Here is a 15,525-nt window from a genome sequence, read left to right as displayed (position 1 = left end):
GAATGGAGCACCAAACTGCACAGTGTAATGAAATTACTACAGGTTAAGGTCCGTGACGTTTCCTTGAAATCGTTTCAAATATAGATATAGCTCCCATATATATTTTCGTCCAATTGTATGTAAATGGTGCATCGAAGAGCCTACGTTTTTTTCCATATGCATGCAATTTGACAACGGGTATCGAATATACTATTGAATGTTTCTGTTGTTGTAGAAGCTTTTACTGCTGTGTATTTCTCCTTAATCTAGTGCTGCTCCAAACTCCAAATTTCAGAAAAACTGCGACTTATATTGGTTTTTTCCACAGTGTAGGTGGGGTTGGATGAGTGGGTTTGGCTGGACAGTTCAAATGGTATAGCGTGTCATATGGACCATTACCACATGCCGGGCGGATATTATTGACCGCGCCGTCGATTCGTGCCCGCATGCGACAGCTGCTCTTCACGGAGGATCGTATTCACACGACATTATCGAATTGTTTCCTCAACTGAGTCCGTGTGAATATGACACAATCCTGCTTGATAGGCCTGTTGATCTAGAGGCTCCCTTTTCTAACTTTAGAACTCTCTCTCCAGATCATGAAGATCCTTCCCACCATGCCCACGTGCCGGGTACCTATCCATTAGGTAATGATTTGGATGGCTACTTCTATAACAGCCAAGCAGGTATTGCATCGACAACATCATGTTGTTTTGAAGCACAGGGAGGATCTTCGTCTCCTCATGTAAGTGGTATATTGGAGTCACGAGGAAGCACCCTGTTGCAGTCCTCAGGGCGGCATTCTGGCTAGATTTAAGATTTTTCCACTGCGTTTCACTAAAATTAGCGGACCACACTGGCGCCGCATAGTTTATCACAGGCGGGTCTATTGTTTGGTATGTCATTAACAAGGTTTCTTTGTCAGCTCCCCAAGTGCAGTCGGCTAGCGACTTGAGAACCTTGTTTCTGCTCCTGATCTTATCGCAAATAGCTGTCGCATGCGCTGACGACTTATATAGGCAATCGACTGTGACCCCTATAACCTTGGGGTAGTTGGTGGTCGGAATTGTGGACCCATTGAGCTGAATATTAAAAGGTAGCCGCATCTCCGCTGTCCATGTGGTAAACAGTTCCGGAAATATCACCCCTCCTTGGGGAACTCCTTGTTTGACTCTACTAATGTTTTGGGGTAATTGGCAGGGATGGTCCGTGTGATGCATTTTTAGGTTTTCAACTGTCAAAAAGGTGTAAACGTCGAAAACGTCATATACCTGTATAAAATGTAATAAATGTAGTAAACGTCATTTATATCTAAATTTTTTTGAGAAGAAAATTTTGAAATTTTATATGGATTTGAGTAAAGCATGCGTAATTTCCAAATTGATTAATGGAAATAGCTATTTTGTCAAAAACTCAATGGGTTTGTATAGGTTTCCGACGTTTCTGACGTATGTATTATACGTCGGAAATGTATGTCATTTACGTCACTGTTTCTGACAGGCCATCTCTGGTAATTGGTGGTCGGAATTGTGGACCCATCGACCTGCACATTTAAAGGTAGTCGCATTTCCGTTGTCCATGTGCTAAACAGTGTGGCCGTTGATTTAGTGGCAGATATTTCCATATATCCACGAAATAGTGATTCAGCCTCTCGCAAATGTCATCTATTGTAGGTCCTGACGCCATGATTGTACAATCATCGACGTATGTTACGATCCTTACGCCGTCCGGTCTGCGTGGAATTCCAGAAAGGTAGAGGTTAAACAGTTCCGGAGATATCACCCCTTCTTGGTGAACATCCTGTTTAACTTTACTAATGTTTTGTGCGAAGGTTTGTTGAAATCGGTTTAAATTTAGCTCCCATATGCAAATTGTCCGTCCGATTTATACAAAAGGTGCAGCGAGGACCCTCACCTAACATAGAATATTAAATAGCGTATTGGATTGAAATCGGTTCAAGTTTAGATATAGCTTCCATATATATTTTCATCCGATGTCATCTAAATGGTTTACAAAGAACTAAAGTTTGTCCGATTGGGAGGAATTTGTGCCCAACGTTGCCACGTTGAACTTATAATAACGTGCATTGGATTTTGAGTAGCAAATGTCTCTACCAAAAATAACCAACATTGGTCTTTTTTTCTGAGTAGGCCCCATATAAGCATAACCCCAATTATTCGATATTTTTGGGAGGTTTGAGGTGTCAACTCTATCTACTATGTTTTATCTACAATGTTTTATTTATTATAAATCCTGTACCGGCATTTAAAAGGATGACGCTAAATAAATAATGGAACTCAATTCACCTAATCAGCAAAAACCACCCAGGAATGTCTCGCAAATTTCTACGAAAAATCTTAAGGGCTACATCTAAACTATTTTTTTGTAACTGAGCAATAACCATCTACATATGATCTACGATTTTCTCAAACAACAAAAATTCCACAGTAAATTCCTTAACTACTTAACGGCATCCTATTCAACACCAACCAAACCGCTGTCGTTTTCTAACAATTTCAGTTTGTCATGGTTCCAAAAAGTAAAGTATGTTTAAATATATTTCGTCTTCGTTTCCACATTATTTCGTTTTCTTCAAAATTTTTTTGTGGCCGAAGATTTTAGCGGTTAAATCTATTTGTTTAACAAGAAACAACGACTATAGAACTAGCAAATAGAAAAAAACAACAGCAACTACTACTCACTTCTGACACTGAAGTAGCAGATTACCCGGCAACATGAATATCATTGGAGAACAATTTCGTTTGTGGTAACAAAACGGAGACACAAACTAAATGGAAAATTTGCAATGGAAATTTCATGGGCTGTGTTGCAACATGCAGAGTTTACAATGTTAGGAGGATTTCTTCTTTTATTTTTTTGGAAAAGTGCAAAGCGACAAGGATGGAATAAAGAGACGAGAATGAAATTTTGGGTTTTCTCAAGTTTGCATTCAAATTTACATATGTTACTACTAAGTTCGGTAGGATACTCGAATAAAGTATCTTTAAGTCTGCTTGTAATGCATGTACGAGAGGCTTTGTATTGGTTGTAAGTATGCATTAGGCGAATTGTGGCCATGATTTTAAATGTGGAATTTATTTTGGAGTGAAGTGCTTAGCTTTGACAATTTGTTTGGGTTTTAAAGGTTTAGAAATAATTTTTTTAATGTGTTCCTATAAAATAGCATTGGAACAAAATAACTGCTTTCGAACTTAGGCGAATTCTTGTAGTAAGATTTATATGGGTTCTTAGCTGGCTTTTAAGAGAACTTTTGTTTCATAAGCCGAACTTAAAAAACTGTAAGGAAAGTAGTAAAGTCGGACTGGGCCGACTATATGATACCCTTCACCACTTTTGGTATATTCTACATATGTATTCTAACATATGTAGAATATATCTGAACCGATTTTAGGGAAACTTGCCAGAGACTAATGTATATTACATCAGTACGTTGTGTAAACCGGCCTAGCTATTGATCTTTTCACGAAGCTTAGCAACATCATTCTAGACTTAATTCAGTACCCTATACCAAAATTCGTGCACATCGAAAGATATATAGGGACTTTGGTGCACCAATTACATAAAATCGGACGAAAATATATATGGGAGCAATATCTAAATCTGAACCAATTTTCACGAAACCTAGCATACTTTATTATAGACGCAATTCAGTATGCTATGCCAAATTTCATGCAAAACGAAAGATATATAGGGTCTTTGGTGCACCAATTACCTTAAATCGGATGAAAATATATATGGGAGCTATATCTAAATCTGGACCGATTCTCACGAAACTTTGCACATATCATTCTAGTATCAATTCAGTACGCTATGTCAAATTTCGTGCAAATCGAAGGATATATAGAGCCTTTGGTGCACCATTTACATAAAATCGGACGAAAATATATATGGGAGCTATATCTAAATTTGAACCGATTTTCAAGAAATTTTACACACATTGTTCTAGACTTGATTCAGTTCGCTATTTCAGTTCGCTATTTCGTGCACATCGAAACATATATAGGTACTTTGGTGCACCATTTACCTTAAATCGGACGAAAATTTATATGGCAGCTATATCTTAATCTGGAACGATTTTTCCCAATTTCAATAGTGTTCGTCCTTGGGCCAAATAAGTGACCTATGCCAAATTTCATCCAAATCGGATCATAAATGCGACCTGTACTTTGTTCACAAAAATACATGGACAGACAGACAGACGGACGGACGTGCATAAATCGACTTAAAAAGTGATTCTATACATATTCTAAAAAGGAACCATGTGTCTATCTCGTTTCCTTTTGCCTGTTACAAACATATGCACAAAGACATAATACCCTGTACCACAGTGTGGTGAAGGGTATAAAGATTTAGAGGCGCCTCGGTCTTTCTCATCCAATTTGAAAGACCACGTTCGGCAATGTTGTCATCCACTTGATCTTTCTATCTTATTCGTGGCCTTCCCTATCTGCGTGATCAGCTCGTTCGCTTTTATATGCCTTTTGAGCTGGGGCATACTCATCCGATCTCACAACGTGGCCTAGCCAACGAAGTCTCTGCAGCACGATACGTCTGACTGTCTGTCGACGGTATAGCTCATGGTTCATTCGACGGCGATATTGACCGTCGACGCAGATCGGCACATAGATCTTTCTGAGAATTTTTCTCTCAAATACTCAATGAGCAGCCTCATAAGCTTGCGTAAGTACCCATGTTTCATAGCCATATAACAGCAAGGGTAGTTTCAGCGTCTCATTGAGCACGAGTTAGGTCTGGCGGGAATTGGTCTTGTTTCTAAACTGCTAACATAGGCCGAATTTCAAAACTAATGATATTAGTTTTATTTATGGCGGTACCAAAGTATATAAAATCTTTTACTACTTCGAAGCTGTTCCACAGTTGGTCCGAGTCTACTGGACGACTTGCGCGTTGATACCATCAGCTTGGTCTTCTCGCCGTTTACTGCCACACCCACTCTGAATGGATAGGGCTGTCGAATCCGGCTTCGTAGTCGACGAATAGGTGTAATGTGTCTATGTGTTGTTCGTGGGTCTGTTCCAGGATTTGGCGCAGAGTGGAAATCTTGTCAATGGTGGATTTGTCAGGTCTGAGGCCGCATTGGTGTGGTCCAATAATATCATTGAACATTGGCTTCAGTCGTTCACACAGCACGCTGGATAGCACTTTATATGCGGTGGGAAGGTGACTTATTCCTCTATAGTTGGCACATATCGTCTTGTCTCTTTTTTGCGCACGGGTCACAGGATGCTGAGGTTCCAATTCTTGGGCATGCATTCCTCTAGCCAAATTGTAATCCTCTTCACCGCTACTATTTGATACCAGAAGCATTTCAAATATTTGTCACCAGGTTTGTTTCTTTTTCTCTACAGGAGGATGTGTCTACCCCAAAGCCTTCGGTTTGGTGTTTTACTCGTTGGTAAAATTTCCGGACATCATGCTGATTCCTGTACATCTCGATTGGCTTACGCTCTCGTTTTTCTTGCATTTAAATATCATAGCAGAATTTTAATGTCATGGCCTGGGCAGCTGTACTAAGCTCTTTCTAGGCGCTCGTTAAATATGTCTGTCCGTCTTTGTCTTCCGTCAGAGCATGGACGCAAATAAAACTGATTTAGGAGAACTTCGCTTTTACACCGATTATAGCAATTCTACTCATCTACTGGAGTTAATCTGGAGACGAGGTTTTTTATTTTCCTTTTAACCATAAATCCGCAGCCAAATTCATGTTTCGTTTCATGACAGCTATAATACAGAGCGTAATCATCTGATTTACTTACGTCAGCCCCTTTCCATCGCATTTCCTGTAAGGCAATAATATCGGCTTTGTATTTCTTGAGTGCATCCGCCAATGCGAAAACGGCGCACATTCCGAGTACAGATTCGTAGATCGTGGTTCTTTATACGTTTGCGGGCTCGCCAACATTAGCGGGGTTTGGTTTTATGTTCGTTGCTTTTTGTTAATATTAATTTTTTCCGAGTGTGGCCAACTAACCCTACGCCTCAACCCTTGGTTCTCTGAAGAGATTAGATTCATAATTTAGTTCTATTCTAATTCACATAATTAATCTAATTCCGAAAAAATAAAACATCGGTTAACTCCCTACCGCATTTTTATTTGTTCCACATTCAAAGCCTACGACATCAATTGTCTACCTATAATTATCCGCAAGAATATAACACTTTAATATTATTAAATTATTGCGGAATATTATGATACAGGAGCGCGATAGAAGGTTGCCTAACCCATGAACAAAAAAGGAATGGACTCCATCAGCACTTCCATGAAAATGAAACAAAACTACTTAATGGCTCACATTTGTCTAAACTCGAGTAATTTATGGTTTTTACTCGAGTACGCACCACTCTATCCGACCAAGATGTTGGGCTGCTGTTTTGGTAGCTCCTATAAATTCTTAATGGCCAAGTGAATGAGTGAGTTGCAAAAGTTCTTGTATGTATAGACAGACAGGCACACGTTCCTTGTTGTTTTGCCTATTTCTCATTACCATCGTCACGTTTCTTTTTTGGCCAAGATGTCTGCCGCAGTTTTTCTTACCTGTCCCATTTGTCCATATGTATGGCAATAGACAGAGGAGCAGCACACTCATTTGCCTAGAAGGAGTAAGGAACAGTTGCAAAATCAGTGGGGGCCTCTTTGTTAGTCAGGATATTCTGAGTGATATTAATAAAGAAACTGAGAATCTTAATTTAATATATAAGTAGTTTTTACACACAAAAAATACGGAATGTCAGTTGGGAGTTACTTTTTTGGAATATTGGAATACTAACCACCAAGAATGCGGAATGGCTCTTTACAGCCGTTTCTTTAGCTAAATACTCCGAACATCATCAATATGTCAAAAAATGGACCGAGTATTTTATATGGGGGTATTTCAGAGTGAATCAAGATAGACCATTGGGAATTTCCCCTCAAAAATTCGGAATGTCAAATTTCAGACGCTTCGCTTAAACGTTCAAGAAATTCGTAAATGAAGGGATACGACTTTCCTGGGGCTATTCCAAAACATCAACCTCAGCTCGACTTCATATTGGGCCCCTAATTAAAAAAGTTCCTGTCTTACCGGATCCAATATTAATTCCCAACTATTTGTAATGTTACTCTCCACAAACATAAGAAGGCCCTTCTCTATTAAATCACCGACATAATTCACTTTTGTCCTAACCATTCACTTCCGGTCGTTCGTTCGCTGACTGGTTGGCTGGCACGTTAAGTAATGAGATATGTAAAGAAAAAGTTAAAATAACATCAGTTGTGTATGGTTTTCTTCTCAGGTTTTGATGGGGTTTCGTCGCTCGGTCGCTTGCTAGGTAGCTGTGTACAGAAACATACAAAAATAAAACCCCAAACAATACAAAAAAGGTTAAGAGTGAATAATGTTTACCATTTGCAGACACCTGTGATGCCTTTGCATCCTCGCATACAGCAACAACAACAACAACATTTTGTGGTAATGGTGATGAGGAGTGGGGCTGCGGTAGATGTTGGGGAAAGACGAACTAGGTGTAAGTTACACATTAAAACATTAAACCAAATAAAATTGACTGCAAGAGAAATTCTTAATAGCTATAAAGATATCTGCAAGACAGGGGCACTCAACCTTGGGAATAATTAAAGCAAAAAATAAATGGGTATTCTAGGAAAGGTGACCTTTAAAGATTTTGTTTGCAACGATACATTTGGGCAAAGGTTATTACAAAAAAAGTATTTTTTTTTTTTTTTTTTTTTTTTTTTTTGGAATATATTATGTTTTAATGAATTTTAGGAGAAATTTATTATCTACCAGATTAATGGATGTAAGCAATGTAATTTTTTAAATTATTTAAATTTTCTTGGAAAATTAATAAATTATGAGGATTTTATAAAGGATATTTCGCAACATTCGTATATAGGACATAAGACAAAGAAAGTATAGCATACAAAGGTTTACTATACGTATTTCCGATCAAAATGTTAGCTTCAAATAATTTGGAAAGCTTTAGCTTTAAATCTGAATGGTTTTCGAGTTTTTTTTTCCAGAAAAGTGAAAATTTGGAGAGAATATTGTTGCTGTAGCCCAAACAATTGAAATTTGCTCATTCCTTGTCATTCTTACAATTTGGTTCTCCATACGGAGTGTATATTAAGTTAGTTTTTTCCGTTTGTAACTCATTGAATTAATCATTTCTGTCCACATAAAGTGTCCATCTGTGTGTTAACCATTCTAGCCCCTAAACGAATTGAGATGAATCATCAAAATTTTGAATAGAGCTGTAACATGTCTGCAGGAATATCAAGATCGAAAATGGGTAATATCGCTCCGAAAAAATTTGGGATACTTATTTGCTATGAAATCCCTCTCCAAAAATCGGTCTATATTTTGGTGTAGCACTCATAGTAAGGTACCAAAAAATATGGCGAAAATGTTGGAGGTTTCAGCGCAGTTTTCTACCGAACTAGCTGCAATTTCGAATTTTGGATTCCTTCATAACAAAATTATTATTATTCGTCCCCCTTTGGAGGTAGTCCCCATAAAACCCTAGTTATATCCCTAACTACACTGTGGTACCTTTTGGTTCCTTGTGAGAATATACACAGAATCACTCTCTGAGTCGATTTATTCATGTCTGTCCGTTCCTCTGCCTGTCTGTCCATGTTAAATTGTAAACAAATACAGGTCGCGTTTATGATCCAAATTGGATGAAATTTGGCACAGGTCACATTTGGTCCAAGGACGAACAGTACTGAAATTTGAAAAATGTTAATGATTTTATGTGAATGATGCACCAAACTCTTAATATTTGTCCAATAGAGACACAATTTTATATGACGTACTAATTTTGATTCAGGTTGATGTATGCGAAATTTCGTTGAAATCGGTTTAGAGTTAGATATATGGTTTCGTCCGATTTTATGTAACTGGTGTGTTAAACTCCCAATATTTGTCCGATTGGGGCAAAATTTTTGCACCGCATACACAATCAGGTGTAGACTGATATATGCGAAGTTTTATTGAAATCGGTTCATATTTAGATTTAGCTGCCATATATATGTTCGTCATATTTTATCTGAATTATGAACCGAAACTCCCAATATTTGCATGATTGAGACAACATTTTGCACAACGTACTGAATTGGGTCCAGAATGATATATGCGATGTGTTTGTGCACAAACTCCCAATATATGTTCGATTTTATAATATTGCATATCGAATGCAATTGAGGCAAGAATAAAGTGTGTTAAGGTTTTTTTTTGAAATCGATACAAATTTAGATATAGGTCTTATATATTATTTCCCCCGATTTTAAGTAAATGGTGCACAAGAGCCTATGTTTAGAGTAATGTGTTTTAAAGTGGAAAACCCAAATGGTGTATGCAAATTTTGCTCAATTAGCTCCATGTGTTTATATGTAGCCCCCACACACAATTTTGCTCGATTTCATACAAATGGTACACCAAAGAATCTGTCCGTTTGACATGACATTTTTCATTGATTTCAGAACGGTATGTATATATAGGTTTTTATACCCTACACCATACTGTGGTACAGGGTGGTTCACCACACTGTGGTGAAGGGTATTATGTCTTTATGCATATGTTTGTAACAAGCAAAAGGAAACGATATAGGCACATGGTTCCTTTTGAGAATATGCATAGAATAATTTTTTAAGTCGATTTATACATGCCCGTCTGTCTGTCCATATTAAATTGTAAACAAAGTATAGGTCGATTTTTGATTCGAATTGGATGAAATTTGGCACAGCTTATTTATTGGCCAAAGGACGAACCCCATTGAAATTGGGAAAAGTCGGTTCAGATTTAGATATAGCTCTCATATTTATTATCGTCGCTTTAAGGTAAATGGTGCACCAAAGTACCTATATATCCTTTGATTTGTACGAAATTTGGCATAGCGTAGTGAAATAAGTCTAGTACGATGTGTGTTAAATTTCGTGAAAATCGGTTCAGATTTAGATATAGCTCCCATACACATTTTCGTCCGATTTAATTTAAATGGTGCACCAAAGCCCCTATATATCTCTCGATTTGCACGAAATTTGGCACAGCATAGTGAATTGAATCAGAAAATCGGTTCAGATTTATATATAGCTCTCATACATATTTTCGTACGATTTAATATAAATGGTGAACCCAGGACCCTATATATATATATATATATATATAACGATTTGCAAAAAAATTTGACTCAGCGTAGCCAATTAACTCTTGATTGATGTGTGCTAAGTTTCGTGAAAATCGGTTCAGATTAATATATAGGTCCAATATATATTTTCGTCCGATTTAAGATAAATGGTGCACTAAAGTCCCTATTTATTTTTCGATTTGCACGGAATTTTTCATTGTGTACTGAGATAGGCTTAGAATGATGTGTGTTAAGTTTCCTGAAAATCGGTTCAGATTTATATATAGCTCAAAAATATATTTTCGTTCGATTTAATGTAAATGGTGCACCAAAGTCCACATATATCTTTCGGTTTATACGAAATTTGACATAGCGTAAAGAATAAAGTCTAGAATGATATGTGTTAAGTTTCGTGAACATCGGTTCCGATTTAGATATTGCTCCCATGTATAAATTCATCCAATTTTAAGTAAATGGTACACCAAATACCAAAAGTAAGGCCTATTAACACAAACTTTTGCACAACGCACTGAAGTTAAAGTAACCTAGAGTGTGGATTTTTTTATTTTGAAATTTGTTCAGAGCTCCCATATGCATTTTCTTCCGATTTTAAGTAAATGATGCACCAATAACTTTTGAACTTTCTTTACAGGTTTAATGTTCACTTTATACAGTAAGGTAAAAAAACATCGGTCCGACCTTACATAAAAATTAAGCTACTAAAATTTGCTAAACATAATTCCATATTTTTATTTTTGTCCACTACATTACAAAAGGTTGTTCACACCTGCCGCTTTTTCAATATTCTTATTAAACGATATAGATAACAGCTGCCTACATCTATTTTAGCCATTTTCGACTTTCGAAACTTTTCTCCGTTGTTATAGACGAACTCCACAACATTTAAAGGTCAAAACTTTTCCGTTTGATAGGTTTATACCTATAAACAGAAGACAAAGGTTATTGCTCGAATGCGAAACGCAGAAAAAAATTATAAAAACAAAGAGTAGTGTTCTTAAGGTTAAATAGCTGTTGGTTTTGTTCGCTGTAAACGCAGTGGTCATGTAAAATCAATGAGCAAACGCAGAGAAAATGGAATTAAAACAAAACTTTGCAGACATTGCATTTAAAGCTCTATAATGCGTTGGATATTTATACCCTTCACCACACTGTGGTACAGGGTATTATGTCTTTGTGCATATGTTTGTAACAGGCAAAAGGAATCGAGATAGACCCATGGTTCATTTTGAGAATATACATAGAATCACTTTCCGAGTCGATTTACGCACGTACGTCCGTCCATGTACTTTTGTTAACAAAGTACAGGCCGCATTTATGATCCGATGTGGATAAAATTTGGCACAGTTCACTTATTTGGCCCAAGGACGAACCCTATTGAAATTGGAGAAAATCGGTTCAGATTTAGATATAGCTCCCATATATAGTTTCGCCCGATTTTATGTAAATGGTGCACCAAAGTCCCTATATGTCCTTCGATTTGCACAAAATTTTGTGTAGCGTACTGTATTGAGTCTAGAATAATGTGTGTACAATTTCTTGAAAATCGGTTTAGATTTAGATATAGCTCCCATATTTAGTTTCGCCCAATTTTAGGTAAATGGTGCACCTAAGTCTCTGAAAATCATTCGATTCGGTTTAGATTTAGATATAGCTCCCATATTTAGTTTCGCCCAATTTTAGGTAAATGGTGCACCTAAGTCTCTGAAAATCATTCGATTTGCACGAATTTTGGTATACCGTACTGAATTAAGTCTAGAATGACGTGTGCTAAGTTTCGTGAAAATCGGTGCAGATTTAGATATAGCTCCCATATATAGTTTCGCCCGATTTTAGGTAAATGGTATGCGAAGGTCCCTATATATCTCCCGATTTGCACAAAATTTGGCATACCGTACTGGATTGAGTCTAGAATGATGTGTGCTAAGTTTCGTGAAAATCGGTTCAGATTTAGATATAGCTCCCATATATAGTTTCGCCCGATTTTAAGTAAATGGAATGCCAAAGTCCCTACATATCTTCCGATTTGCACGAAATTTAGTATAGCGCACTGAATTGAGTCTAGAATGATGTGTGTAAAATTTTTTGAAAATCGGTTCAGATTTATATATAGCTCCCATATATTCACCCGATTTTAAGTAAATGGTGCACCAAAGTCCCTGAAAATCATTCGATTTGCACGAATTTTGGCATAGCGTACTGAATTCAGTGTAGAATTATGTGTGTAAAAGTTCTTGAAAATCGGTTCAGATTTGGATATAGATCCCATATATATTTTCGACCGATTTAATGTAAATTATTAAAAAAAGTCCATATATATCCTTTGATTTCCGTCAAATTTGGCATAGCGTAATTAATTGAGTGTATAATGATGTGTGTAAAGTTTTTTGAAAATCGGTTCCTGCTGAAATTAATACAATCCAACCTGTGACAACTTCCGTTGAAATCGGATCATATTTAGATATAGGTTCCATATCTATTTTCATCCCATTTTAAGTAAATGGTGCACCAAACTCCCCATGTTTGTAATATTGACATGAAATTTTACACGACGTACAAAATGGAGCATTTTGATATTTGCTTTAAATCGATTTACAAAATTTTGTCCCACTGTAACAAACGAATGACATATTTATGGATTGATCTAAGTCGGTTAACATTTAGATAAAGGTCATATATATTAGAGTATAAAATTTCATATCAATGGCCCTTTCGTTAGAATGCATTTGTTTAATATACCCATAGTGATGAAGGGTATCATGTAGTTGGCCCCGTCCGACTTTACTACTTTCCTTATTTTATTCGTAATTTTTCACTTAAAACAAAACTGAAGTCTTTAATTTCTGATTTTTTTATATATGCAAATTTTTCGGCTCGAGGTTATTGAAAAAAATTTGGTTCCGTTTTATTATTATATTTATTATGAAAATATTTCCATAATCATTCGCCATTAAGGATTACACAATTTGTATTTTTTATTTATTTTCAGTCTCTTGGAACTGAAAATCTCCACTAAATAATTTTTTTTTTAATTCTAGAAAATTATACATTAGGTCCCCAGGAAATAACTTGAAAGGCAATTGGTTTCAACGCCTGGACATCAATGCTGTGAGAAGCCAATAACTTAATTATTTGTTGGATATTAGAAGATTTCTACAAATAGAAAAAATATATTTCAAAATCCATGCACTTTGTAGCTTGAATTTCTTCAAGTATTTCAACTTACCAATGCTTCTTCGACCAGTGGCTTAAATTCCGCACTTCTCAGTGCTCTGTAGAAATTTGCAAAATTTGCATTTTTCATGTATTTATCGGTAATCATATGCTGATATTCTGGTCGTGGCAACTCTCTTAATATTTCCTCAACGAATGATGTAAATGAACCCAAAGGATGCTCTTGATAACGATGTTGATGATGACCGCTGGCCATGGTAGCCTGAACGCTGCCACTAACAGTGTTCAACTGGTCATCGTTTGCCCTTAGCATATTGAGCTTAGAGTCCAAAAGTACAATGTCCACTAATGACTGTTGCTCCGCTGAGGCAAGAACGGCATTGCCACCGCCATAGCCATGGCTGACATCGTCAGCATACTCCAATGCATCTAATTGTGGTCTTTTGTGTGCGAGCACTTTTCTGATCCTGGCATGCAAAGCCCGTGGACGCATGGCCACTACTACGTTGTCAGTGCCGGTGGTGGTTAGTGTATTAGTGGGTATTCTGTCCATTCCATTATCATTAACCGTTGATGATGTTGCTGTTTCATCATCCTGCAATGATGCTGATGGTATTCCCGCCGTTGATGATTCCGGCATTTGGTTCTTCGTCTCCGTCGTTGTTGCATTAATGGTCATATGCAGAAAATCCAATACGGAGATAATTTCGGGTACATCAAGTAACTGTTTTTGCAGGCGTGTAAAATCATTACTTCGCAAATATTTTAGGGCCGTACGAAAACCTCCGTCGATCACATAGTGTTTGGCCACAATAGCGTCTATTATTGCAGCGGGTATTAAGTGCTCGAAATCTTTCAGTTCATTCACAATTTCTGGTGAGATAGTAGCCGATTTTATATTGCAATGCGTAGAACATAGTGGCGGTGGTGGCGGTGCAGTAACTGGGTCATATGCATGGGCAACTGCAAATAGTAGTATGGACGATAATAGAATTTTTAAATGCGTTATCATTTTTTGTTTTCAATATTGTTTTGCTTTGTTTTTGTTTCTTATTAAACCGTTGCCTCGTTCTCAGACCGCTAATGCGTCTTCAATGAACGCTCAAACTAAACTGATGACAAACGACCGAATTGTGGATTTACTCACTAATTTATGGGTGAAACTATAACAAAAGACTAAACACACGATATGGTTTGAATCTCTCTTTTTTCCATTTGCTCTTTAAGGAGACTCTAATTACCAGTTTCTACCTGATGACAGAAAGGATGGAAGTAAACGATACCTCTCGGGATATCAATGGTGTGTGTTGTTGTTAATTTTCGGAAGGCAAAAAAACTTCTGTTATTTTTGGATTCTTCTTTTATTTTTGGATTCTAAGAGAAACACAATCTCTCTCTTCAATTGAATAGTTTTGCGTTCATTTGCGTTATTTTATTTCTTATCGCACATGTGTTTTTTCATTTGTCAGCTAGAATAATTTTTTTTCTTTGTTATACACAAAACATATTTACGATTTGTTTACATTTGAGAATAGAATGACCATGACGAATCTGCTGACCAGATGTATTTAAATCGAAAGAAACTAAAGCAGAACTATTCGTTCATGGAAGACGTCATTATAAAAAATCTAAGCCGAGATAAAAGACAAAAAAACTAGTAAGGAAAGATCATAAGTCGGACGTGGCCTTCAACACTTTGGGTACATACAATATCCTATAGAAAGAAGAGACATAGTATCTTTGCAAGTCCGTTCAAATTGAATTGGGAAAAATTAAATTTGTAATCTACGTAGACAGAAAATTTAGATTTAATCCAAACTTTGCACATCTTATTATTTCTTCCAAACTTAGTTTAAATTCGAAGATGGGGAATATTGGTCCACTCCTTCTGGAACCTCCACACAGCGGCTAGGTCTAAATGCGGCTATAGTTCATTATCAAACCTTACGTTCTAATTTGTTATCTCCGATAACCGATATTCAAGAAACTAAACAAACCTCATTCTAGGTTTGCTTAGATTCGTAGAAATCGAAAGACACATACGAATTTTGGTGCAACATTCACATTGAATCGGTCGAAAATATATATATATATATATATATATATATATATATATATATGTGAGCTATATCAAAATCTGAACCGATTTTCTGATTCAGCATTCTAGACTTAATTTAGTACGCCATGCTA

At 36.7% G+C, this 15,525-nt stretch overlaps 1 protein-coding gene across 1 annotated transcript; it reads right to left on the bottom strand.

Moving 5' to 3' along the window:
• Positions 1-13,203: 13,203 nt before the first annotated feature.
• Positions 13,204-14,347, bottom strand: LOC133335248 (uncharacterized). Its single transcript, XM_061543540.1, has 2 exons — positions 13,388-14,347; positions 13,204-13,314 (listed from the first exon to the last, which is right to left on the bottom strand). Exons 1-2 carry the CDS (start codon positions 14,345-14,347, stop codon positions 13,204-13,206), a joined length of 1,071 nt encoding a protein of 356 aa, XP_061399524.1.
• Positions 14,348-15,525: the final 1,178 nt, after the last annotated feature.

Source organism: Musca vetustissima, unplaced genomic scaffold, assembly GCF_032173495.1.
Source record: "Musca vetustissima isolate MV318-11 ecotype Yass unplaced genomic scaffold, APGP_CSIRO_Mvet_v1 utg41752, whole genome shotgun sequence".
NCBI classification, from domain to species: domain Eukaryota; kingdom Metazoa; phylum Arthropoda; class Insecta; order Diptera; family Muscidae; genus Musca; species Musca vetustissima.
This window is presented reverse-complemented; position numbering and strand designations above follow the sequence as displayed.

Excerpts from the sequence above, each read along its gene's own strand:
- LOC133335248 (XM_061543540.1), bottom strand. The coding sequence starts at position 14,347 with ATGATAACGCATTTAAAAATTCTATTATCGTCCATACTACTATTTGCA. Across the intron at positions 13,315-13,387 it reads CACTGGTCGAAGAAGCATTG|AAATCTTCTAATATCCAACA; the intron begins GTAAGTTGAAAT and ends TTCTATTTGTAG.